Source organism: Lacerta agilis, chromosome 9 (assembly GCF_009819535.1).
Source record: "Lacerta agilis isolate rLacAgi1 chromosome 9, rLacAgi1.pri, whole genome shotgun sequence".
Lineage (NCBI taxonomy): Eukaryota > Metazoa > Chordata > Lepidosauria > Squamata > Lacertidae > Lacerta > Lacerta agilis.
The window spans coordinates 61,680,496-61,707,005 of record NC_046320.1 but is presented as its reverse complement, the minus strand read 5'-3'; the positions used below and the strand labels follow the sequence as shown (position 1 = coordinate 61,707,005).

The following is a 26,510-nucleotide window of genomic DNA, read 5'->3' as shown; positions in this document are numbered from 1 at the left end:
AAAAAAACAACCCAAAGCTTAGGATGGTGTAGCGGATGCAGAACTTTCAAAACCACCGAACGGGGCGAGAAATATATCATTTTTTAAAGAGAAAAATTGAAACACACACACACACACACACACACAACTGGTCCTCTGGGGGTGGGGAACCCAGGCAGGACAAAAAGGAGGCCCGCATTATGAATTAATCCCCTAGGGAACAGGCAGACAAAACAACAACATCTCTCGTATAAAGGGGGAAACACTGAAATCTCCGGTGATTTGGAGGGGGGGGGGAGGTGGCAGTGAAAAGGGAGAGACACTTACCCCACATCAGGGTGAAGAGATGCGCTCTGGGGATGAGGACGAGGGAATACGCCGCCCCGACGTGCAGCAGGGCCATGAGGATGACATTCCTCCAGACGATCTCCTGCCTTTGCCCAACTTTGCCGGGGCTCCTCTCGGGCGCCGAGTCCGCGGAGCTGCCATCTCTCCCCTCGCCGGAGGAGGAGAAGGAGGAAGAGGAGGGCATGTTGACCTCTCCCTCGACGGCGCCTCCGGCTCCGGGCTTGGACATGGCCGAAGGGCAGACGGAGGCTCTGCGGGGAGAGATGCGCTCTCTCTCTCTCTGTCTCTCTCTTTTTCCTTTTCCTTTGGCTCTTGTTTCTCTCCTCACCCCCCTTTTCTTTCTTTCTTTCTTTTGCTTTTAGGGTCAGGTTTCTCCCTTCCTTTACTTCTGAGTTTTTAAAATAATAATAATAATAATAATAATAATAATAATAATAATAATAATAATAACCCCTTTCCTTTTTAGATCCCCCCTCCTCCTTCCCAGCACTTTGCTCTGGGGCTACGGTCTACCGGCGAGAGCCTGGTCGCTGGGCAGCGGCAACATCTGTTGCTGGCATCTCGTCCATGCTGCTGCTGCTCCGGAGCCAAATTCCGCACAGCAACAGAGAATGGAAAAAAAAAGAGGGAGGGAGAAAGAGAAGGAGAGGAAAAGACCTGCATAGCTACAGCCAATCAGAATCCGATGCGGCGCTCTTAAAGGGGGGGGGGGAGAGAGAGAGAGAGAGAGAGAGATGCACAGCATCCCTGTCTACTATTGCCACACATTGGCCAGACTGAATAGAGAGAGATATAGTCTCTCCATCCAACAAAGAAAGGTGCGTTTGATATATAGCTTGTTCAAAGGCAACCTATTGCAGAAAAGCCCCCCCCCCCGTCTTTGTGTGGTAGCTGTGGGATCTCTCTCTCTCTCTCTCTCTCTCTCTCTCTCTCTCTCTCTCTCTCTCTCTTAAATTGCTGAATGCGTATCTAAAATCCTTCAGCACATGCAGCGACAACAAAATGTCTTCTCCCTTAAGGCCTCGGGTTCAAAGAGATGTTGACTCCAGTTTAGTCGCTGTTTTAAATGGTGCATTTTAGCGTTGCTGCTTTTAGCTGACCTGGGCCATTGTTAGGGGGGGTAGAGTCAGGGAGGTGAAGCCCAGGATCTTTTGTGCGAAGCTCCAGATTTCCTTCCTCTCCTTTGGAAAACAAAACAAACAAACAAAAACCCATACCAAAAAAAAAAAACCCCACAACTTGCTTACAGCGTTCCAGGGACCCCAATCACCCACCAGCTTAAATTTGCTCAGAGGCCTACATTTGCATCTCTAGGAGTGGTATATGTTTCTAAGTATACATTAGCGTATGACGGGAACATTTTCAGCCAATGAGTGCCATGCCATGCCTGAAGACCTGAGTCTTTTAAGAACACAGCTACACCCTCTCTGTAGCCACCCATCAATAATTATTCCCTGGGCGGCTTACAAACAAAACCGTGCTTAAACAAATATAATATATCATGACTGAAACCAGCAGCAAGGAATAGGAGACAGCAAAAATAAAACAAAATAAGATCATTACAACAGAGCCAGCATGAAACATTCTGGGTTTAAAACACAGTTTAAAAAGCCTGAGGGTGGGGAAGGTCTTTAGCATCATTTGACAAGTGTTCCAATTTAATATTGAAAATAAGGAGGGCGGACACACAAGGGGACACAGAGAGAGAGAGAGAGAGAGAGAGAGAGAGAGAGAGAGAGAGAGCGCTATATAGGAATGGTGCCAGTGTTGGGAGCCGAACAGCTATATCAACCACATTTTTTTTGTTTTTTGTTTTGCTTCAGTCAGTATCATATACATGCCATATGCTTGGGGTGTATAAAGCATATGCAGTAGGGATATGCAGATTATGAAGAGCTGATGCAGTCAGTTGTGACAAGAGATGAAGTTCTAGGCCCGATTGACAAAATAAAAACTGACAAATCTACAATTCTACGGCTCTGTGAAATCATACACCCAAGAGTTCTCAAAAGAGCTCAAATGTGAAATTGCTGGTCTTTTAACAACAACAAAAATGTAACTTGTCTCTCAGATCGGCCTCCGTATGTGAAGACTGGAAGGTCGCCATTGGAACGCAATTTTTAGAAAAGGGTTCCCAAGGGGATCCTGGAAATTACAGGCCGGTTAGTACTGTATAACGTCTGCCTCAGGAAAACTGGTGGTGGAAAGCATTGCTAAAGATAAAATAGAATGCAGAAGAACAAGTCTTGCTGCAGCAACTGGAAAGATGCAACATTTATTTTAGGTTGCAGTTGGTAGGTGAAATTTCCTCTCTAAGCTTTCTCTGAAGGTGCTGCTATGTTTGGCGAAAGGCACATAGGCAACATCTATCTAGTTGCTAGGCTGGATGAGGCTGTTCTTCTGATGACCTGCAGAATACCATGGTTTTGTGTGTTCATCAGTGTTAACTGTGGTGGCAGTGGCGGAGCTTCATGCTCTGGCACCGGGGGGCATGGCGCCCAGCGTGGGTGGGGGGCAGCCATGATGGCACCCCACTGGGATCGCACTGCCGGGAGCGGTGTGCCCCCCCCCCGCACTTCTCTTCCTCTGCCAGTGAGTGGTGGTCCACTTAAAAATCACCCAAAAATAAACAGAGACATTGATTTGCTTCTGACCATGGCTATCGGCTGCTTTCAGTCTTGCTTAACTTGCTTTCTCAGTGCTCCACAGCATCCCACGGCTGAAGGATTGCCTCCTTCTGCCTCACCGCCATGTGGAAGGAAACCAGCCAGTGTGGAAGGAGCCAGTTGTTGGATACTCTCTGTTCTCCTTGGAAAGGAAGAGGTTTTGTGTCTTGGCTTACCCCCTTGGCACACCTTCATATATCCACTCAGGTGCCATGTGCTTTTTAAAATTAGTTTTTATTAAAGTTTTTGTGTGTTACAAAACAAACAGAGAAATAGGGAAAGGTACTGTACATGTCCAGTGGCATACCGAGGGGGGGGCAATGGGGGCAGAGCGCCCCGGGTGCCAGCCTGGGGGGAGGGTGACACTCAGCGCCGCCACCCCCACTCCCAAGCCGCCACCTGGCACTCCTTCCGTGCAGTGGCAGCGGCAACTTTTAAGGCTGCAGCGCACGAGCAGCAGCAAAGATGCCTGGCTGTGCTGCTGCTCGGGCACTGCAGCCTTAAAAGTTGCCACTGCCACACGGAAGGGGTGCCGGCCACTTGTGCCCGGCATCTTGGGTGGACTGCACATGCGTTGTGACATCAGGGCACGCGCTAGGGAGCGGTGCCCTGCCCTCGGGGGTTCCCCCACGTTTGTCGCTCCGGGCGGCAAAGCGGCTCCCTATGCCACTGTACATGTCTCCACTTTCAAACGAACACTAAATGTTCGTTTACATTTGGTGGGAGGCACTTTTGTCATTGATATCTTACAGTTGGGGGAAAATAGGGGGAGAGAGTTGGGGGTATTGTCCTTTCGTTCTGTTGCCTATTGTGAGTGTAGGGGTTTGTGTCAGCATCACACGGTTAGGCCCTTTGTTTAGGTATGTATTTATTTTTATTGATAACGTGAGCGATTGTCTTGGCTGGTTGCATTCAGTTGATTTCAGTGTGGCTTGTTTGCGTGTGGAGTGGGGTGGGGGTAGGTTGTTGGGTTGGGTTAGCCATATTGATTGCCATGTGCTTTTGTGACATCACGGGCCATCGACTCCACAGCCAATGGCAGCAGTGGGAGGGGCATCATCACACCACCTCCTTTGACCTCACAATGGTGGGCGCAGCTCTGCAGTGATTGGTTCCGTTGCTTGTTTATTATGAGAAAGATGTATAGCCCACCCTTTAACTGCCCTGATAGCAGGGAAAGGCAGGGACTGTGTAGCCTATAGGACCTGGGACTTGTTGTTCAGTCGTGTCCGACTCTTCGTGACCCCATGGACCAGAGCACGCCAGGCACGCCTATCTTTCACTGCCTCCCGCAGTTTGGCCAAACTCATGCTAGTTGCTTCGAGAACACTGTCCAACCATCTCATCCTCTGACCTGGGACACCAGGGTTCAAATTCCCATTCAGTCATGAACTATGCTGGCTGAGGATAAAATGGGGGAGAGGAAGTACACTGCCTTCGTGTCCTTGGAGGAAAGGGGGGGGTATTGATGTAATGACAAAATAAATTAACACATAAATAAAACATTGTTCTTCTGGAAAGCTCCCGTTCCTCTCAAGCCAGTTTCTCTTGCAGTCAAAATTCTAATATTATTGGGACAATAATGAGTCAGCTTGACTCAGAAGCCCAGATAACATTTATGCCGCTCCTCTCCTTCACGCCCGCCCCTTCTATAAAACGATGTTATCCACCACTGTTGGTTGGCCTGGCCTCATTCATTTTATCCCCTCTATCACATTACAGAGCTGTCCTGAAAGAAAAATGACAGCGCCTCTCCCGCTCTATATCCCAGCTGCGGGATTTGTTAATACACAGTTCATGAGTGTCAGATCAGAAGGATGACCCAGATTCGCGGAGGAGAGAAAATAGTTCACTGGAACCAGAGGACAGCTTCATCTGGGGCTAGAGCTAAGAAGCAAGATGGAGAAGGCAGTTTTAATGGAATCGGCTTCCTTTCGTGCCTTATTGTTGGTGACAGTTTTAAGATGACGCTGATTCCGTGGTCCACGTGTTGAACAATGACTAGGGAGCCTGGGTTTCAAATCCCCACTCAGCCAGAAGGTTTCCTGGGGTTGGGGGTGGTAAGGAAACCTGTGGCCTTCCGAGATGAGGATATACTCCAACTCCTACCAACTGTAGGGGACCATTGCAATTTTGAGGAATTAGATGACATGTCTCTTTCCCTTATACATCCCCGGTTTAAGGTTTGCTGATCCATGATAGTATAATATGTTTTTCACACACCTGTGTCAGGAGTTTCCTAGGTCCCCTTGTGTTCTAAGTGCTGATTGGCTAGTGGGGAGGATACCCAGTTGCAGTGAATTAGGTTGGAGACTCTCAGCTGCTCCGCATTAGTCACACACGGTGTCCCGGGCTGATCATGAGTGATGCCTGCTAACCAGGTTCAATCAAATCAAAGTTGGCTATAAAAGCTGTAGGCTGGAGTTGGCTCAGTGAGCTTCTTCACAGATTGAGATACCAGATGCTGTGAGACTGTCAGCCGGGGTCTCTCTCACTGCTCTACCTGGAGCTCCGGGCAGCTGAAGGGGAGATTGTGTGTGACTCCTTTCTGGTATGCTATAATTTGTTTTTTGTATGCCTGCTGCTATCTGTTAACCTTATGCAAATAAAGCATTGCTTATTCTTCATCCACTGGCGTGCTTATTGGCTCCAGATCCAGAAAGAACCCTGCCCTTGGCAGAACACCAACCCCATCCAGCATTGCCAATGGACACAGATGATGGGAGTTGTGATCCAGCAACATCTAAACTACTAATCCAAAATGCGGCAGCTAGACTGGTGACTGGGTGCGGCCGCGGCGGCCATATAACAGCAGTCCTGAAAGACCTACATTGGCTCCCAGTACGTTTCCAAGCACAATTCAAAGTGTTGGTGCTGACCTTTAAAGCCCTAAACGGGAGAGGCTTCCGGGACGGCGTGCTTAGTGCCGGGTGGGGATCCGCGCTCCTGCTATCTCGAGGCGGACCAGTGTTGCATAGAGGCGAAAACGGGCGACGAAGCGTGAGTCAACCGACCCCAGGGGGGGATTCTGGGGGCAGAAGCCCACGGCGGCACGATTTGGGGTCTCCTGCCCAAAAAACAAACCTTGAAAGGGCGCGAAAGATTTAACCGGGAGACCGCCGTGCAAACGGGCATAAACCCCTCTGCAACACACACGCCCCAAATCTCGGCAAAGCGGCGCCGAACTTTCCCCCATTAAAATACAGACCGCAAAAGAACAAACTCCCCCGAATATAGAAGAACTAAATACATAAATAAACAATAGCGTAGCCCCGGAACAAAGGGGCGATATCGGAGGGAGAGGACGTGGTGAACCTGCAAGGCGGAAACGGACAGTAACAGCAAGGGGGGCTGTGATACAACGTGAAATACCTGTCATAAAACAACTAAGACTGTAGCGAAAGTATCGTAAACTATCCCCCTGCGGATTGAACGATATTGGGAGGGTATAAACGGAAACCAACAAAGCACGCAAGACAAAGTGAAAGAGAGGAAACCGCTAAAGGGGGAGCGGGAAGGTGAAGAGCGTGCAAACATACAAATTCAAGCTTTTTTACCCTGAGAAAGAGTGAGTGAGATAATTAACAACTTTTCTAATTACCGGAATATCTCGATAAAGCTGAGTCAGCGGAAGGGCCGCCATCGTAGGAGGAAGGGAGACGAACGAGAAAGCGGAAGGAGGAGACAAAGAGGTGCTGGAAAGCAGACCGTAAGGGAAGGAAGGAGGGAGGCAAGAGAAAGAGAGAGAAGCGCGACCTCAAGCGGCCATAAACAAAACTGCAGCTGGAAACAAAGCAACTATCTGAACTTACGCCACCCAGTGGTCGCCCCGAGAATTACGGGGGAAATCAACACTTAAAAAAACAAGGAGTGGATATGGACAGCTGCTAAGCAATATCCCCAAAGGGAACTCCCTATAAAAAGAAGGAAACGGGTGTTGAAGCAAGCTAATATCATAAAGTTAAAGTAAAAAGGAACTGAAAAATCATAAGCTGCAGCAATATACCAATGGGAACTAAAAAAACAACAGTATCCAGTAGCTACGCAGCAGCTTTGGGTCACCAACGGAGGAATTCGATTATAGAAAACGACACTAGTATGGAGATGAAAGAGCTAATGACAGTTATGGAGAGAATGGAGAAAAACATTGGCGACAAATTAACAATGCTGGATGGGAATATTAAAACGCTGGATGGAAAGATGGAGCTAATGGGAAGTAAGATTGAGAAAAACTCAAGCCTAATCCTGGAATTATCAGGCCAAGTGAACCAAATGACAGCTAAACAGACGGAACTAGATGCAACGGTGCAAGAAGTTAAAGAGAAGCTGCAAAAACAAGAAGAGAACATTAAAAAGACACAGTCAGAACAAAAGGAAATTAAAAGATACCAAGAAAAAGATAGATTGGAACTAGATGAATTAAAGAGGATACATGAAGAAACTTTGGACGCTTTAGCTGTTCTTGAGATGAGGCAGAAGGAGATGATTCTCCGCCTGAGGGGTATTAAAGAAAATCGAGATGAAGATATTTCAGGAATAATCATAAAAGCAATAGCGGAGTGGTTGAAAGTGGCAGAAGAAGAGCTGATATTGGACATAGAAAAAATCTTCAGAATAAAAGTGAATAAAACCAAAATCAGGAAAGGTCCAGGGGACTGCCTCATCTTTTTAAATTCAAGGCTGTTGAGAGACAAGCTTTTGCTAAAAGGAAGAGCAGAACCTCTTCAAATGTATGGAAACACGATAGAAATAATGAAAGAAATTCCGACCCGTCTGCTCAAAAAGAGGGAGAATTATAAGTTTATAACATCGGCATTGAGGAAAAATGGAATTCTGTTCAGATGGGAGTTCCCAGAGGGACTCTCGTTTACTTTTAAGGAAAGAAGAAGACTCTTTAAATCTGTAGACGACACCGAAATTTTCTGGAGAAAATATTGGGAGGAACTGGGTGGAGAGAAACGACCAGAAAAGAGCATTCCAAACGACTGAAACGACGAGGAAAGCGGTGGTCGGAACAACGGAGGACTAAGCTCAACTTGACCTCCCTTGGTTTCTTCCGACTGACTAAATCGCAATTGGACCAGGGAAAGTGTTATTTTTAAACTGACGTCGCCCTTATGCAATTTGGGTGCCGTGGATTCTCTTTTTTTCTGTTTTGTTTTGTTTTGTTTTGTTTTTGTGCCCTCTCCCCCCTTTTCCCTTTTCTTTAATTTTCATATTTTCTCCCTCCTTTTCTTTTTTCTTTAGAGTTTTTTTATTAATTACATAAAAGGAGAATAAAGATAGAATTATAGTCATGACGTTGAAATGTGTCTCATGGAACGTAAACGGTCTAAACAGTAAGCTAAAGAGGAATAGGGTGGAATGTATATTGAAAAAGCGAAAATGGGACATCATTTGCTTACAAGAAACCCATATTTCCCAAATTCATACAAGGGTCTTAAAGAATGTAAGGTTGGGAAAGGAATTTATAGCAGCGGGGGTAGAGAAAAAAAGAGGCGTAGTGATGTATATTAATCCAGGGTTACAACCTCAGTTATTATTTAAAGATGAGGAAGGAAGAATATTAATTGTAGAGATACAATCGGAAGCTGGAAAAATTGTGTTGGTCGGTTTCTACGCTCCCAATAATAGGAAAGAGGAATTTTACAGGAACCTGGAGGAAAAACTCTGGGATTTTGCAGGGGAGGATATAATATTTATGGGAGATCAGAACGGTGTAATATCTAACGACCTGGACAGAACGGACAGGGAGAAAATAACCAACTCTGGTAAACTTCCACTATCTTTTTTAAATTTGGTCACTAATTTAAATTTACATGATACCTGGAGAACCAAAAACCCATGTGCCAGAGATATCACCTTCTACTCGGAAGCACATAAATCTGGAGGGAGGATTGACGCTATCTGGGTCTCAAAAAAATTAATGTTGAATGTGGGAAAAACTGAAATTTTAAATAAATCCATCTCCGATCATAATCCAGTCTCGATAGAGATGAAATTTAGGAAACGTACAAGTGGGAGATGGAGGATGAATGAAGAACTTTGGCGGGAGGAGGCAAGAGTGAATAAAGCAAAAGAGACATTAAAGGAATTTTTTGCAATAAATGAAAATCAAATAACGGATAATATGGTGATTTGGGACACCAGTAAAGCTTACATGAGGGGATTTGGGATTCAACAGATGAAAGAAATCAGGAAAGAGAAGAATAACAACTTTATAGAAATGAATAAGCAAATAAGAGACAAGGAATTGGAATTGGTTAAAAATCTGAAGAGCGAAGAATTAAGATCGAGTATCAGGAATCTGCAATCCCACCTCTCAGATTTGATAAATAAAGAGGTAGAAAGGAAGATTCTCTGGACTAAACAAAGATATTTCGAGCAGGCAAATAAACCAGGGAGAATGTTATCATGGTTAGCGAAAGAAAGACAAGTAAATAGGGTGATAAATAAAATATTGGATGGAGAGGTGGAGTTAACAGACCCGGAACAAATTAAGACAAAATTCTGGAGATATTATAAAAATTTATATCAGGACAAAGGGGAGGAAGAAAGGGAAATGCAAAACTATCTACAGGGGAAAGAATTGCCAGAAATTAAGGATGAGGAATATAACATGTTAAATGCAGAAATTGGGATAGAAGAGATAGAGGAGGTAATAAATAAAATGGAAACAGGAAAATCTCCCGGCCCGGACGGAATCCCAGTAATATATTACAAAAGATTTAAAGAGATAATAATACCAAAGTTAAAGGTTATATTGGATGAGATCTTGCAAAAAAAGAAGATTCCTAACTCCTGGCAAGAAGCCTTGATAACTTTAATTCCTAAGCAAGGCGCTGATTTAAAATTAACAAAAAACTTCAGACCGATATCGCTGTTAAATATAGACTACAAAATTTTTACAGGGGTATTGGCAAACAGATTAAAAAGATTATTAAAAAGGGTGATAGATAAAGATCAAGTAGGCTTCCTCCCCGAGAGACAAATTAAAGATAATACCAGAACAATAATCAATTTATGGGAATATGCAGAGTTAAACCCTAGCAAAAAAATTGCAATGCTGTTGGTGGACGCCGAGAAAGCTTTTGACAGCATTTCCTGGAATTTTATGGTGAAAAATCTGGAAAAGTGGAAAGTTGGAGAAAATTTTTTGAACGGGATAAAGAGTATTTACAACAAACAAACAGCTAGATTAATTATAAACAATGAGCTGTCGGAAGGTTTCAAAATTGAGAGAGGTGTCAGGCAAGGTTGCCCCCTTTCCCCATTGTTATTTATTATAACCCTGGAAATTCTCCTCAACACATTAAGAGATGACACGAAAATTGAAGGGATAAAAGTGGGAAATTATAATTATAAGGTGAAAGCATACGCAGATGATGTAATCATTACAGTGGAATCCCCGATAGAAAGTCTGCAAGAAGCATTAGAGAAAATTAATGAATTCGGGAAGAACTCAGGTTTCAAGCTAAATAAAGAAAAGTCTAAATTATTAACAAAAAATATGGGGGAATGGGAGAAAAAAAGACTGGAAGAAGTAACGGGATTAAAAATTGAAACTAAAGCTAAATACTTAGGTCTGTGGATATCTAACAAAAATACAAATTTATTTAAGGACAACTATATCAGACTCTGGAAGGATGTTAAAGAAACACTTAAAAAATGGCAGAAACTACAGTTATCTTTATTAGGACGGGTTTCAATGATAAAAATGATGGTACTTCCCAAAATCCTATTCCTCTTTCAAATAGCACCGGTAATCGTGGGGACGAGGTACTTAAAGAATTGCCAAAAAGATCTGGCGGACTTTATTTGGCAGGGGAAAAAAGCGAGAATAAAACAAGAAATTATGTTAAGCGAGAAGGAAGTAGGCGGCTTCGGGGTTCCGGATTTATTAACTTATTATGATGCAGCAGGGTGGATCTGGATCAAAGATTGGATCACATTAGAAAATAAAGAAACATTAGAATTGGAAGGCTGGGACAAGCTCTACGGCTGGCACGGGTACCTTTTTTATGAGAAATTAAAAATGCACCAAAGATTCAATAATCATTTGGTAAGGAAAGCGCTGATTGAAATTTGGGAAAGAATTAAAACAAAAATAGTGAAAAAAACACCCTGGTGTATCTCACCGGTGGAGGCCACCTCAACTTTTAAGAACACGACTAAAAGGAGATGGCCTATCTATAAGGAATTAGTGGAAGAGCAGAAAGAAAATCCAAAATTAAGAAATTATGCAGACTTGAGATCTACTGGCATAAGCTGGCTAGAGTATCTTCAATTGAGAGCGATATTTCAACAGGATTTAAAAAATAGAGGGTTTGAAAATAAAGAAACAAGAATAGATGAAATAATTGTTTGCAAACAAAAAATATTATCCAAAGTATATAGATTAATAAAAAGTGAACAGCAGACCTCAGATATAAAAAATAGCAACATGATAAAGTGGGAAAAAGATTTTGGGCATGAAATTGAATATGATAAATGGAAGCAATTCTGGACGAAAAACATTAAATTTACAGCCTCTTACCAAATAAAAGAAAACCTCATGAAGGTACACCATAGATGGTATCTAACACCAGAAAGAACAGCCAAGATAAGTAACTCCAGGAACAATAAGTGCTGGAGATGTAGAGACCAGATCGGGACGTTGTTCCACATCTGGTGGACTTGCCCCAAAATTAAAGAATTTTGGACGATGATCCACGAAGAGGTGCAAAAGCTGATCAAAATATCGTATACTAAAAAACCAGAGCTATACTTATTGGGAATAATTACCAATGAAATACCAAGAGATAGAATAAATATTTTTCTATACGTGACAACCGCCGCAAGAACGCTCGTGGCCAAATATTGGAAAGGAGATCAGTTACCATCAAAAGACGAATGGGTCAGTAAAATTGTAGAATATCTGGAGCTAGCGAAGCTGACGAACTACATTAGAGGTGCTTCTAAAGAAACAATTAAAAATCAATGGAAATATATAAATGAATATTTGGGGAAACAAGATAAGAATAGAAGATATTGGTTGTGTCTAGAATAATGAAAGGAATTAAAGTTAGTAAAGTTAGTAAAGCGATGTTTGGAAGATCTATAAAATTTGTGAAATATGTACAAACGACAGATAGAACAAGGTAATTTATTTAAAATATGAAGCGTTGTTAAAGCAGTGGAAGTTCTTTTTGTGTGTGAAGCTTAACCATGTATGTCAGCTGGAGTCTCTTTACTCCCCCTCTGACTTCTTTCCTTTCTTTTCTCTCCTTTTCTTTTTTCTTTCTTTTTTTTTCTTTATTTGTTTTCTTTTCTTTCTTCCCCTTTTTTTTTTCTTTTTCTTTTTTCTCCTTTCTTTGGACAGTGAATGTAGACATATGTTTTGGACTGTGTTTTCCTTTTTTGTATATATTCATTCACATATGTGAGATATGTAAGAATATTTTTAAAGAACAATAAAATTTATTTAATAATAATAATAATAAAAAAAAAATAAAGCCCTAAACGGCCTCGGCCCAGTATACCTGAAGGAGCGTCTCCACCCCCATCGTTCAGCCCAGACACCAAGGTCCAGCTCTGAGGGCCTTCTGGTGGTTCCCTCCCTGCGAGAAGTGAAGCTACAGGGAACCAGGCAGAGGGCCTTCTCGGTAGTGGCGGCCACCCTGTGGAATGCCCTCCTATCAGATGTCAAGGAAATAAACAACTACCTGACATTTAGAAAACATCTGAAGGCAGCCCTGTTTAGGGAAGTTTTTAATGTGTGACATTTTAATATTTTTAAATCTTATTTGGAAGCTGCCCAGAGTGGCTGGGAAGGCCCAGCCGGGTGGGTGGGGTACAAATAATAAATTATTAATTAATTAATTAATTAATCAATTAATTAATAATATTACTATTACTAAAGGGCAACTGGTTTCTGACTTTTAATTTACTGGGTGACCCTGGGCTTGTTCTTAACTCCCAGCCCACCTCACTTCCCCAGGAGTTTTGAGAGGATAAAACAATACTGGGGGCGGATGAGAACATGTGAGACTCATATATGCTCCCTTGAGCTCCTTGAAAGAAAGGGGGGTTGAGACAATCAACGTAATGATCAATACTAATATTCCTGGCATTTTGGAAATTAGGTGCAACAGCTGTACTGTAGGTGGTTGCTTTTATTCTGCAATTTTATAGCTGGCTACTGAAGTGCTGTAGACATGTTGTCCTCCTCTGTTAGAGCATAATAACAATCTGCAGCCACAGTCGAACCATTCCTGTAAAACGCTATGATACCACTGTAAACAGTTACAACTTTCCACAAAGAATTTTGGGAGCTGTAGTTTATTCAGGGTGCTAAGGGGTGCCCTGTTACCCCCTCAGAGATACCATTTCCAGAGTTCCCTTTGAAGAGGGATCGGCCGTAAAGCCACTCTGGGAATTGTAGCGCTTGGAGGGGAATAGGGGGTCTCCAAATAACTCTCAGCACCTAACAAACCACAGCGCCCAGAATTATTTGGCAGAACTCATGCAAGTTGGATCACAGTGCTTTAAATATATAGTTTAGATGTGGCCGGCAACTGAAGTATTCTCCAGATGTTTTTGACTGGAACTTTCATCAGCCCAAATCCGGCACAACCAACCATCAGGCAGGATGGGAGTTATACTCCAAAATATCTGGATGGCACTGGATTGGGAAAACCAGTATTTACCTATTAAAACTTGGGAGCTTCAATAGCCTTTATTTTTATTATGGATTAAGTAGCAAGACTGGCCAAGCTTGGGAAGGTGGTGGTGGACAAGAGCTTGTCTCAGGGATGGGGGACCTTTTTCAACCAAGGGTCACATTTACTTTTGAGCAACTCTCCCAGGGCCACATGTGCGTGGTGAGCGGGACCGCTGGCAAAAGTGGGTGGAGCAATGCATGCAAATTTTGCCTGTGTTCAGTAGGCTAGTGTTGACATGCACTCCACAACCCCCCCTTTATTCTTCACCTAGGCAAGTAAGAAGCATTAGCAGAGTTCAAGGGCACATTATAGCTGGGGGGGATCCTCAAGGGCACGGATAGCTCAATTGTTTAGTGTGGTGCTGATAATGCCACAGTTGCAGGTTCGATCCCCCGTATAGGACAGCTGTGGTCTAAAACACTGAGCCTCTTCGGCTTGCTAATCAGAAGGTTGCCGGTTCAAATCCCCATGATGGGGCGAGGTCCCGTTGCTCTGTCCCACCTCCTGCCAACCTAGCAGTTCGAAAGCACGCCAGTGCAAGTAGATAAACAGGTACCACTGTGACGGGAAAGTAAACGGCGTTTCCGTGTGCTCTGGTTTCTGTCACGGTGTTACGTTGCACCAGAAGCGGTTTAGTCATGTTGGCCGCATGACCTGGAAAGCTGTCTGTGGACAAACACTGGCTCCCTCAGCCTGAAAGCGAGATGAGCGTTGCAACACCAGTCGCCTTTGTCTGGAATTAACCGTCGTGGGGTCCTTTACCTTTGACCTTATATTCCTGCATTGCAGGGGGTTGGACAAGGCCCCTTCCAACTCTACAATTCTACGGGTGGGTGCGTCCCAAGGGTCAGACAGGCAGGTTCGGAGGGCTGAATTTGGCCACCAGGGTTGAGGATTCCCACCCCTGGCCTCCCCTCTTTAAGAGATGTAGCTCTGCGGTTGCGATTTCAGCCTAGAGAAAACTCTCCTGATATAGAATGGCTTGGGAATGCGAAAACTACGATTTCCCACCCTCTCTTTATAGAGTGCAGCATGTGGTGGCCCATTTATTGCCCAGCTTACTGTACAGTGTTGGGCTGCAAGCCAGAAATAGGGAGGCCTTTTAATGAAACGTGCCATGGGGAGGAGGGGAAAAGAACATTATATGAATGAGCTAATTACGAGGGAGGTCTCTGGAGGCAACTGCACGAGCAAAGAGAACATACAGTTAAAAAAAAACAATCGAAATATTTTTAGGCTTGTCAAAGACCCTTCCAGAATATTCTGCCAGGGGAAAACAAGGGGGAAGAGAAACACCTGCCATTAAAAAAAATGCAGAAAAGCCTGTCCATGAATGGGGAACATCCAGGGTGGGAGGAGAAACAGGAGCCTATGGCAGGAGCTAACCAAGCAAATACATGGGTTACTGGAGTCGCACCCACAGACACCTTATCTGGTACCCAGTCTCCCCTTGCCCAGGTGAAATTAGGCTTGAAAGAAGCCTTGTATTGTAGCACTGTGTACAGAAATTTAAATCATATCCCCTCCCCATCCCACCCCCCCAAAAGAATTACTGGGAGCTGTGGCTTGTTAATGTTGCCGGAATTGTATCTCAGTGCAGGGTAATCTACAAGTCTTGTGCAGAAAACCAGGATTTCCTCAGATTTTCGTGCTGATAAAAGGTTTATTTGAGAAGTATCAACATGAAACAGGAATCTCCCGCTACAGAGTTAAGAGGTGATCTCCACATTAATGCACAAGAGGCTTTGGTCAGCACAAAGCATTCCTGGGGGCTTTGTGTTTGCTAGTAATTGGTCTTTTGAGTTTTTGGCAAGCTCACATATGGAATTTTAATTTGCAACGTGGAAACTGACTTGTGCAGTATCAGCTAGGATGAAAGCTGTTTAAGAACCTGGGAGAGTCTGTTCCATTTCTGTATAGTTCTGTTATATGCTGAGCAATGTTCAGGGAAAAGTCAAGCTATTGATTGGTTAATATGAAAAGCAAAGATGTAAATGGCTTCAAACCCTTTTGTTATTCTGCCTCAGTCTACTTGAAGGCTGGGAGACACACATGTCTGCAACAACCAGGAGCCTCCCAGACAGAGGGGGCTACCAGACTATCGTTATTTTTGAGTGGGATCCAACAAAATATTGGGAAATTTAGGTTGCACAACTGTAGCTGACTGGAAGGTCTGGCACCACAAACCTGCCAGAAAACGTACTGCAAAGTGTGGTATAACAGTTGCTTTGACGCAACATCATCAAACCTGCCCACAAACAAATCAGAATGAATGCTCAATAAAAACAGGTTGCTTTGGAAGCACACAGAATCTACAGGAGGCAAGGAGAATTGGCAGGCTTTTACAGCGTGCATAAATACAGGTTGCGTCAGGTAAATGTCAAATAAGGGGGGGGGAATAGTTTTGTGGTAAGGGACGCGGGTGGCGCTGTGTCCCTGAAGGTAGAGAGTTTGGAAACCATTGTTCTGAAAGCTGACACACAAAAGGTGTTCGAAAGATGCCATCATTCCAATTGACTCACAGACATGGGAATTTTGCTGGCTGGTCTATCAAAACCAACCTTAATACCATTTTGATGAGGTTCCTCTGGCACTGATCTGACCTCTGTTACAGAAAAAATCAGCGTGGGACAGGGGCATAACTTCATGGCGACGGGTTTAAATAAATAGCCATGCGGCCTAACGAAAGCAAAGGCATTAAACTATCAAGCAAGCTAAAAATTAATTAAGCTAAATCCCACTGACACTGCTAAAGCCTTGAGGAGGAGGAATAATAACTCAGCGCACAAAGAAAATAGAATCTGAAACATTTTAATTGCTTGTTGATGCAGAGGAATGTGGGGGGGGGGGAGATTGCTTTCTGAAGTCAGCCTTACACACAAACTCCACTCTCTTTGCTGTATTTAAAAGCCACTTTCAAAGCAGCAGGTAACATGCATTTAAAATGGGGTATATGACGTGGCGCAATTAAATACACTTATCTGCAGATAAGGGTAATAAAAGATGGAGAGAAAGAAAAAGCACCAGGACTTGCTGGTCCTTCTAAAACGAAGCTCATCTGCGGCAAGGGGGGGGGGGAGAGAAGAAAAAGTGACTTTGTAGTGACCAGCATTCTATATGGCATCATGCTTCCTCTCTGCAAAAGCCCACTTCACACGGCCAGCTTGTTGGCCTGGGTGAGGACCACTTTGAGCACCGGCATGAAGGCAGACGTCTCGCTGAAGTTGCTAGTGCTGACTATGTGGGTGTGGATGTTCAGCCCCTCTGTGTAGTTCCGTGTTTCGATGCTCCTGGCGATGTTGTGCAAACCGTTGATTATCGTCGGGGAGAGCTGGAGGGCGGGGGGAAGAGAAAACAACATGGAGAAGGTACCCTTTTCACGTAGGTATCTGGGCACCCCAACCTGACATCACTCCAGCGTTCTTGGCTCCCAGAGTGGAGTGGCTAAATGGCCACTGGAGAAATCTGTCCTCATCAATGTTTGCGGTATTATTATTTCGCACGACTTCACAAAGGCAGATGCAACTGGGCCAAGCAAACAAGTTCTTCCAAGGGCAGCTGCGAGCGCCAACGGCAACAGGTTGGTGCAAGGCAGTAGTAGCCCCTCCTCCCTTTCCTCTAGCAGGGGATTCCCAAACTTGGGTCTCTAGCTGTTGGTGGACTACAATTCCCACCATCCTTGACCACTGCTAGACAGGGATGATGGGAGTTGTAGTCCAACAACAGCTGGAGACCCAGGTTTGGGAAAGCCTGCTCCAGGGCATGTGGAATAGTGTGTCTGCCTCTCCTGCCCTGCCCAGCCAAGACTTCAGAATGTTGCCTCCTGCACCACTGCAGGACTTCCCCAACCCACAGGGTGGAAGGATAAGTTATGGAGAGCATTTCTGGTACAGAATGAAATGCCGCAAAGCCACAAGGATTTTGGATGATGCATCAGCTGGAAACTGGAAGCAAATACTTTTTACAAGAGTTGGGGATTTTTGTGCTGTGACACCATCAGCATCTGCACGCAATCTTTCAATTCAGAGTCAGCATGACTCCCAATAATGACAGATGCTGTAGGCCAGGGATGGGGAAGCTGTGGCCCTACAGATGTTACTGGACTCCAACTGGGCCATGTTGGCTGGGGCTGATGGAAGTTGGTGGCCCAGGTTCCCCAATACACACAAGTCATCCCCTGTGCTCCGCCTTATTCTGCTCGGCCACTGTAGGGACAGAACGCTGAAACAGATATATGGACTTCTTACATCTGATCTGTCTTGGGGAGTTCTGGTGCTATTGAAAGGGGGCCTACGGTTTTAAGCATTGTCTTGGGGTTCCCAGGAGCCCAACACAATGTTCAGCCTGATCTTACCACATGCTCCATTTGTCAGATCGTTTAAACAGCCAGCTGCCACATACAAAGCTGCCTTCTGGTGACATTGCATCAAAAACGGATTCCCAAATCCCACCAAGGAAGCGCATTTATTTATTCTGCGAAACATTCCAGACCCACCTTATAGCACAGGAATTATTCCTAGCTAACAAATAGTTTTTAAAAGCAGGAAAACAATGCAAAAATAAATAAGGAAGGCTGGAGAATGATCTGAAGTTCAGCTGCTGAAGTTTAGAATGCCTGGCTTGGAGGTGAAATGCAAGGAAGCTATCCTGAGCAGGTCAAAGCACAATGCACAATGATAAATAAAACTTACTGTCTGATCTCTAAGTTTATCATACAGAAACTCCAGGCGTTTGTTGGCATCGTCAAGTTTCCTCTTGGTTTGCTACAGAAGAGACCAGAACACAGGACGTTATTAAACAAGCTTATCAAATTTTATCAATGCTCAACCAGCACACACACATATACATACATACAAATTAATATGTGCTTTGATGTGCCTCCTAAGCATGGGGGAAGTTCCTCCCCAAGTAGGATTCAACTCCCCCCACATCAGCTGATGAACATGAGTGGGGGTGTCTGTCAGTACGCCCGGTCCTGCCTGGGCTAGGCAACTGGAGCACCTTCACCGACTTTCCGATCCTTGAGAACAGGTCCCGGTGCACTGGACTCACAACTGCTCATTGTGAGCACCAGACTTTAGCAGAGTACAAATGCGGAAACTAGCTGTGGGGGTTTTGAAGCATACCTTGTTTTATTTCTAATAGATACTACATACTACAGAATCTACTGGCTTGCGTGAGTGTTACAGTTCTCATTCACCCATCTTAACACTACATAGATAAGACTCCCTCCACACACTGAGTCAGGCTGGGACGGAAGAACAGAAGAGCAGTTTCCACCCCTCCTTCTCATAACATAAGATCACCAAATTCTTGCAATGGGAGGGGTGAAAATATCAAGAGTGTCAATCCTGCTTTAGGCAAGGCTTTGGCGCACCAGCTGGTTCCAGCAGTTGGCCGGCGCACCTGAACAAAGCAGGATTGAACCCCACCCCCCAAGGCATCATCTGATAAATAATGGGTTCAGTCCTTCTTTCTGTGGCCAAGCATCTACCTGCCTCATATCCCAAGTCACATATGCCATAGGGTGTGGGGCAGGTGGGCGTCGTTTCATGAAAATGACCAGGCAGGCCTATTTTGGCACAGAGGCTGGAGGTTCCCAACCCTTGGTCCAGGAGGTTCAGAGCAGCGGGTTGCACAAGCGAAGTTGTTTATGTGGGACTGCGCAGAGGGCACACAGAGCTGCTGGCTTTGAGGTAGAAAGGAAGGTGCTCCTCAGTCGAGTCTGAATCACAACATCTTCCTGAAAGAACTGCGTCCTTGAAGGTGAAACTAAGCACCCGGCACTTGGCTTATGGAAGGTGGTTCTGCTGCAGTCAACCAACAGGACACGCTCCTGCGTCTTCCCTACCTCCCTGTGTTGAGTCAAAGGTGAGCTGTTCCAGAAGCTTTGCAAACACCATCTTGGTTATCAAGATTTAAAAAAAAGATAAAGGACCCCTGACGGTTAAGTCCAGTCGCAGATGACTCTGGGGTTGCGCCGCTCATCTCGCTTTACAGGCCGAGGGTGCCAGCGTTTGTTCGCAGACAGTTTTCCAGGTCATGTGGCCAGCATGACTAAGCTGCTTCTGGCGAAACCAGAGCAGCACACGGAAACGCCGTTTACCTTCCCGCTGGAGCGGTACCTATTTATCTACTTGCACTTTTTTTTGGCATGCTTTCGAACTGCTAGGTTGACAGGAGCTGGGACCGAGCAATGGGAGCTCACCCCACCGCGGGGATTCGAACCGCCAACCTTTTGATCGGCAAGCCCAAGATGTTCAGTGATTTAGACCACAGCGCTACCCGCGTCCATTAAAAAGTCTTTCAAGGGGGCACCCGGATAACCCCACAATTAATTGGTAGTTGCAGCAATGAGCTCATATATGTTTATATTCACTTGCTGTGATATAAGCTAATTGGCTTCCTTTGATGTCATCATCTGTGGGCTTTGGGTGCTGGGCTCTACAGCTATCTGTAAGAGTTGGGTATTTGCTACCGATACCCTCATCTGGTCAGGTGAAGTGATGGGATGTCCTGGCAAAGTGGCGTATGTCACTTTGTCTATAAAGAACGTATGAACGTATGCACAAGCTGCAGAGTCCATCCCGTGCCTGTAAAGGCTGGGAGACCTGGCAGGCTGGTCTGCTCTAAGTCTACACCTTTCCTTTTAATAAAACACTAGAACTGGTTGCTCTGGCCTCTTTGGTATCCCTGCACCCAACCACTCCCACAAGTCATCCTTTGGGCCTGCGGTTCAGAACGCTCCCCCAGACCAAAATGACAATATAAATTTGCATTCCACAGTCAGGCCACAAGCCCATCTGTAGATCCCTACCACTGTTCATTTGCAGCTCTCCAAGGTGCTGAATCCCATTTCAGCCGTGTCTGCAAAACATTCATTTTTGCCGCTGTCCTCTGCGTTTGCAAGGTCTTCTTGAAACATTTGGATTGGGGAAGAAGCACTTATCTTAATTCGAGTCGCCCGCAAGGGAAGACAGCCTAAGGTTATGCTCTCCTATTGTGTAAATCACACAGTAACTGCAATTTTTCTGATAGCCTGAATATCTGAAGCACTTGGAGAGAGCCTAGCTGCTGGTGATAAATCGTTTCTGATGACTCACCACACAGTGATGGATGCCACCAGCTCTGAATGTGTGATTACACTACATAAAATGCATTTTTTTATATATAAAAACAAAAAAACACCACCACCAAAACACAGAAACACATGAAGGACATACCGGATCGGTAGCTGAAGAGAGACATCTCTGGATCAGAGCTTCAAATGTATTCTTTAGGATAAGGTGTTCCTCAGGTATGGGCTTTTTCATTATCTTCTCTGTTGGCAAGGATTGCACATGCTGGAGGGGAAGGAAGAGTAATTTGGAATATCACTTTGTCATCATTTGCTCCCAGTCTTTACTCCAGCTGAACCGTACGCTAGTAAAGTCACTTAAATAACACAGATGGAATGCAGGAAGGTCTTGATACTGAGGAAGCCAAATAAAAAGAGTGTATGATTTGAGAAAGGGACAGAGAGGATTTCACTTCCAGTTCAGGCCTTGTTTAGGGCATGGAGACATTCAATCAAAAACATACAAAGGGAAAACTCCCGCAGAACTACACAGCCAATCAGAGCATGTGCTACCCCACTAGAAATCATGCTATTCTGCCTGATTGCTAAGCAACACTTCCACTCTTCTTACTGGTAACACAATTAACCCTTAAGTTACAAACTGAATGATCCTTTCTGTTGCACTTCCAAGACCACAACCAACATTTTCTGGGCAACTCACTTCCCATATATTATTTTCTATCCCCCCCCCCTCCCCTTATATTTTTACATTCATATTCCATCATGGAACCCAAGTCAATGGACATGCAGGTCCCAGGTGGTCTCCGATCCAGGCACTGAGCAGACTCAGACCTGCTTAGCTTCAGCACTGTGTTCCTTCAGTCAATAACCTCTCTTTAATATCCACTCTGGGCCAACTGTCCAGTGACAAAGAAAGTTGTTTCTATACACCTACCAATGTGCTGCCCTTTAATGGCACCTGCCAAATTTGCCGCTTAATGCTGAAGCAGCCCTGCTAATCGTGCCTTAGCATTAAATCCATTCACGCTGGATTCCCTCTTACCACAGGATAATCGTGTGTTCAGAGTCCATATTTCTGCACCCTTGGATGAATTAGGGACAAGTCCCCCAATACAGGGAAAGCAACTGCTAACCTCTGCCTAAACACCAGTAAGATCTAAATCAAATGAAATGGGCAAATCCTGCCTGCCTCAACAACGCAGCTCCAAATGAGCCAACGTCTCTCACCGCATAGCAACCCACCCACAAGGCTCTCACGATCATTTGCCAGTCATTTGCTTTCAAAGACAATCCCCCAAGTCAAAAGGGTGATTGTTTCTTTAGGCAGGACCCCCGCAGACCTCCCACTGAGCAAGTGGGAGGGAGAAGAAACAATCAGCCGTTCAGAAATTCAACAGCTGCCTGTCCAGGCTACATGGCTGCTACCACATCAGGTATAGAGGGGATCCAACCAGAATTCAGGGGTCAGCAAAGTTTTTGTCGCTTGGGTCAGTTCACGGTCCCGCAGACACCACGATGGGCCGGAGTGTGTGTGCGCGCATGCATGCACAAACACTAATTCCAGCGCTCCTTCTGGCATGGAGGAGGCGTGCACAGCTTCCCATTGGCTGCAGGTGCTTCCTGCAGCCAATGAGAAGCCGGCCAGCATTGCGGAAGGCGGTCCCCGCTCTGCTCCTGTTTAACGTGGCGCATGGGAGCTGACTGAGCAGGCGGCAGGGGTCCATGGGCCGGTTGAACGACCCCCATGGGCCACTTGTGGCCCATGGGCCTTAGGTTGCCGGCCCCTGAACCAGATAATGGCCTCCCTGTCTGTGAAGTGAGGTGGTGGTGAGATAACTGCTGAGACGCAAGGGATGGCGCAACCTAACAGGACATGTGTGAAGAACCTCTGGCCCTCCAGATGTGGCTGAACTATGACTCCCATCAACCCCTGCAAGCATGGCCAATGGTCAGGCAGGACAGCAGCTGTAGTTCATCAACACCTGGAGGGCCAAAGGTTCCCCACATCTGTGCCAGGTGGCAAAATGTAAGGGATGCTGGCCTGGTGAGGGAATCTTCTCAGGAGTTCCCTCTCATTCCACCTGAGACAACCGTTTCAGGGCCAAAGGTAACCCCCTACTCCCCACTTTCAGGATGCACTCTTTCCCTCTCACTCCACTGTCAATCTCAATGAAGAATTAAGAACAGATGAATGGTCCTGCTCAATTAGGTCAAAGGTCTGACTTCTGATTCTTCTGGTCATTTTAGCCATTTCGGGATAATCCATCAACTTGATCTCTGCCATTCTTCTCTGGTAGGAAGAATCAGGAAGACCAAATTTTTAATAAGAAATGGGGGATTTTTTAAATAACTTATCTTAAAAACCATTGTGAAGAGTTAAAATCGTTATTGGATTGGAACAACACTTGTGGTTTAATGGTGAATTTTGGACACAATGTAAAAGATTTGGATTCTTATAAAAGACGTGGGAGGAGATGATTAACAACAGGACCCACAAAGGGGAGAAAGGAAGTCCAGGAGATTCTCTGGAATCCATGTTGTATGTTGGCTATGTGACTGTAAAACTTTAATCTGAAAACCAAATAAATAAATTTATGCAATTGGATCAAAGGTCTCTCTACAGCCCAGCATCCTGGTTTCACAATGACCAACCAAAACACTCAGGGGAAGCCTCCGAGCAGGACACGACTGCAATGGCACTCTCACGTTGCCTAGCAACCACCTCTGATACTGGAGGGAATGTTCTTATCGCAACTAGCGACCATCGATAACCTTCCCCTCTACAAATTGGTCTAATCCCCTTTTAAAGCATCCATCTCTAAATCTTGTGGCAAATGCCATCGGTCAACTCTGCCTCTTGGCCGCCCTCCCCTCCAGCCTCAAGTCTGAACTGCTCTCTGCCGTAGCCTCTTCCTGCTCACTAAAGTCTGTCACCTCTTCAGCTTCTGACACCTCCTCCTCCCAGTCTTGTCCCTCTTCTCCCTCTGATTTCTCATCGCCGTCCCACCGCCAATTCCCTGGCCCTCAGCCTCCTTCCCCTGGGGAGCTCCCTAAGGGGTTCCCTGGCTGGTGCCTCCCACCACTCCTTGGCACCCAGCCAGTCCAAGACAGCTGGCCACCGGCTCTTACCTGCATGGTGTTGCCAATTGGCGCTCCAGGCGCCCCTTCCATGCTGGGCATGGACACGGAAGGAGTCATGATGGTCTGGCCCCCAGGTTGTGGGACGTTCTGGAAAGGGCTTGGCATGCTAGGTTGGCCTGGAGGAAGATGCGAGGGCTGGAACGGAACCTGGGTGGGAGGCATTGAGGGCTGCTGCTGCTGCTGCTGCTGGGCTTGAGGGTCCGACATGGGGTTCATTATCGGGGCTGTGATGGGAACCGGAGGCATGAAGTTCTCAGGCACCTAAGGCAGAGGAAGGAAAAAAAGAGCCCACTTGAGTTCTTATGGCAACAGGTGTGCGATAAAATTATGCAATGATATTTGCTACCACTGTTTTGAGGGCTGTTCACCTATCAAAGGCTATTTCAGTTCCTTGTTCGTTGGGCATTCAATCATTAAATCAGCCTCTGCTAGCCTGACGTTGTGGACTACAATTCCTATCAGCCCTAGCCAGCAATTTAGCTAAGTTTAAAGGAGTTCTTTTTGAGGCTGTTGATGGAACAGGCAAGTTTCATTCATGTATAACCTGCTGTTGATTTTTCCATGTTCCAGTCTTTCATAAACTGAAATGCATTCGCAAGCCCTCTGATGATAGATTTAAAACAAATCCAAGAAGTGTTTTTTTTAAAAAATATTTATGCTTTTCAGGTTTATACATTTCACTAATTTTACAATCATTTTAACATTTCAAAACTTGACTTCCTTCCCCCTCTTTCTGCGGTTCCTTAAATTTATTTAAATATCTTCTGCATATCCTAATTAAATTAATTTGCTCATTCATTCATCTACTTTAAATATAAACTCTTATAAAACTGCAGGTTATTGCAATAATCTTGCCAATGTTCTTATCTGTTTACAATTTATCTGTAAATATTCAATAAACCATTTTCATTCTTTTATTTAAAAAAAACTGTTATCTTGATTTCTTATTCTTCCATTAAGTTTTGCCATTTCTGCATATTCCATAAGATTTTTAATAGATTCTTGTATTTATCCCATACTCTATGCAATTTTTCCCTAATTATATGATTTATAAATCCTTTATGAAGTTTCACCTTTTCATACCATATGTAAGCGTACCAACCAAAAACATTGTCATGATCTTCTAAGTCTAGAATATGTGAATTTTCTAGTGTTTTCCATTTCTTCAAACAGGATGCCTCATAATATAGTCTCATATCCGGCAGGGGAAAACCTCCTCTTTCTAAATCCAGGAGATTTTAGCCTCTTGAGTCCTGTCTTGCCTACTGGGGGCAATTAAAAACCTCATTTTGGGGATCAGGGAGGACAACAATACACAGGCTAAGATAGCCTTCTCTCTGGTTGCCACCTTTGATGGCAAGGACACCTGGGGAAGGGCCTTCAAAGTCACTCTCGGCATGTCAGAAGTTCCTTTTAACCTACCTTCTTTTTCTTTGCAATTCTGCTCAAAGCAGGAGGGTCGTTCCAGCCATTCTGAGGTCCTGCAACAAGACCAAACAATATCAATGGAATGTAAAGTGTCCCAGAAAATCAGGAGGAGCAAATCTTGCCACATTCTAACTAGAGGCTAGCATTTCATCAGAATCTAGACATTTCAGAGAGGAGATGAACATGTTCTGTATTTGAAATAGGAATGCAAATAATGCAAAAACCCACGTCTGCCTTCGTATCTTTTGGCCCCATTCCCTTGCTCCTCCTGCCCAACAGGAACTAAACTCAACTAGTTGCCCCTATATTTGTGCAGTTTCTGCCTCCACTACCAAAATGCAGATTGCAAGCCCCATGAGGGAAGGACCTACCCTGTGGGTCTATACTACCTGCAAAGGTTTATGTAAATTAACAGCCCAATATTCCAGTTACAATTAACATTCATTACAGTGCTCTTTGTCAATCTGGCATGGATTTGCAAGCACAATTAGCATAATCACATATATTTGTTATTTATCAGTACGTATTTAATACGGTCGTTGACATTTCTATCGTTGGGCTACCAAAGAAAACCTGGAATTTCAGAGATTTGTTTCGGACGTTGTTAGCGACAGACACCACTCTGGAATAACGTGTTGCTGCTCAGGGGAATGCTGCATTTCGGCGCCTCTGGGGTTTTAAATGCTGAATGATGCCCCAAAACATTTCTAACTGAGAACGATGTGCTGGCCACCGTTTGTCAAAATATATGCCTCTACTGGTTTGCCCTGGAAGGCTGGGCTGCAGAGCCTTCATGGTGATGAAATAAGGAAGCTGCTTTGTATCGATTTGGACGATGGGCCTATCAAAGCACAGCTGCTTAGGCTGGGAAGCTTCCCCTACACCAGATGTGGGGAAACTTCCCAGCCTGAGGGCCACATTCCTTTCTGGGGAAGCTTCCAGGGGCCACATAACAGTGGTGGTCAAGGCCAGAGGCAAACGTGGGCAAAGCAGTAGGTGTCAATTTACCTTTGGGCAGGAGGCCAGTTCCTACAAGCGCTCACTCACACAACCCTCTACCCTCCATCAATGCAAGCAAGAGGCATGATCAGAGTTGAAGGACACATTCCAGCCGTGCAAAAACACTGGAGGAGGATGTGAAGCAAGGCTGGTGAGGGTTGTGGTCTG

The 26,510-nt window shown here is 44.9% G+C and overlaps 2 protein-coding genes across 14 annotated transcripts in view; both read right to left on the bottom strand.

Moving 5' to 3' along the window:
- Nucleotides 1–595, bottom strand: part of SCD5 (stearoyl-CoA desaturase 5) — a 36,572-nt gene extending 35,977 nt beyond the window's left edge. Inside the window, exon 1 of the mRNA XM_033160771.1 lies at nt 307–595. Coding sequence (XP_033016662.1) covers nt 307–556 — 250 coding nt within the window. The 5' untranslated portion in view covers nt 557–595. The remainder of the gene's footprint in view (nt 1–306) is intronic.
- A 15,896-nt stretch (nt 596–16,491) lies between these two features.
- Nucleotides 16,492–26,510, bottom strand: part of SEC31A (SEC31 homolog A, COPII coat complex component) — a 58,871-nt gene continuing 48,852 nt past the window's right edge. For all 13 annotated transcript variants that reach the window (XM_033160758.1, XM_033160757.1, XM_033160762.1 and 10 more), the window contains 5 exons: nt 25,338–25,396; nt 23,904–24,176; nt 20,920–21,039; nt 18,388–18,459; nt 16,492–17,027 (listed from right to left, as the gene is read on the bottom strand). In XM_033160758.1, coding sequence (XP_033016649.1) covers nt 16,848–17,027; nt 18,388–18,459; nt 20,920–21,039; nt 23,904–24,176; nt 25,338–25,396 — 704 coding nt within the window. In that variant the 3' untranslated portion in view covers nt 16,492–16,847. The remainder of the gene's footprint in view (nt 17,028–18,387; nt 18,460–20,919; nt 21,040–23,903; nt 24,177–25,337; nt 25,397–26,510) is intronic.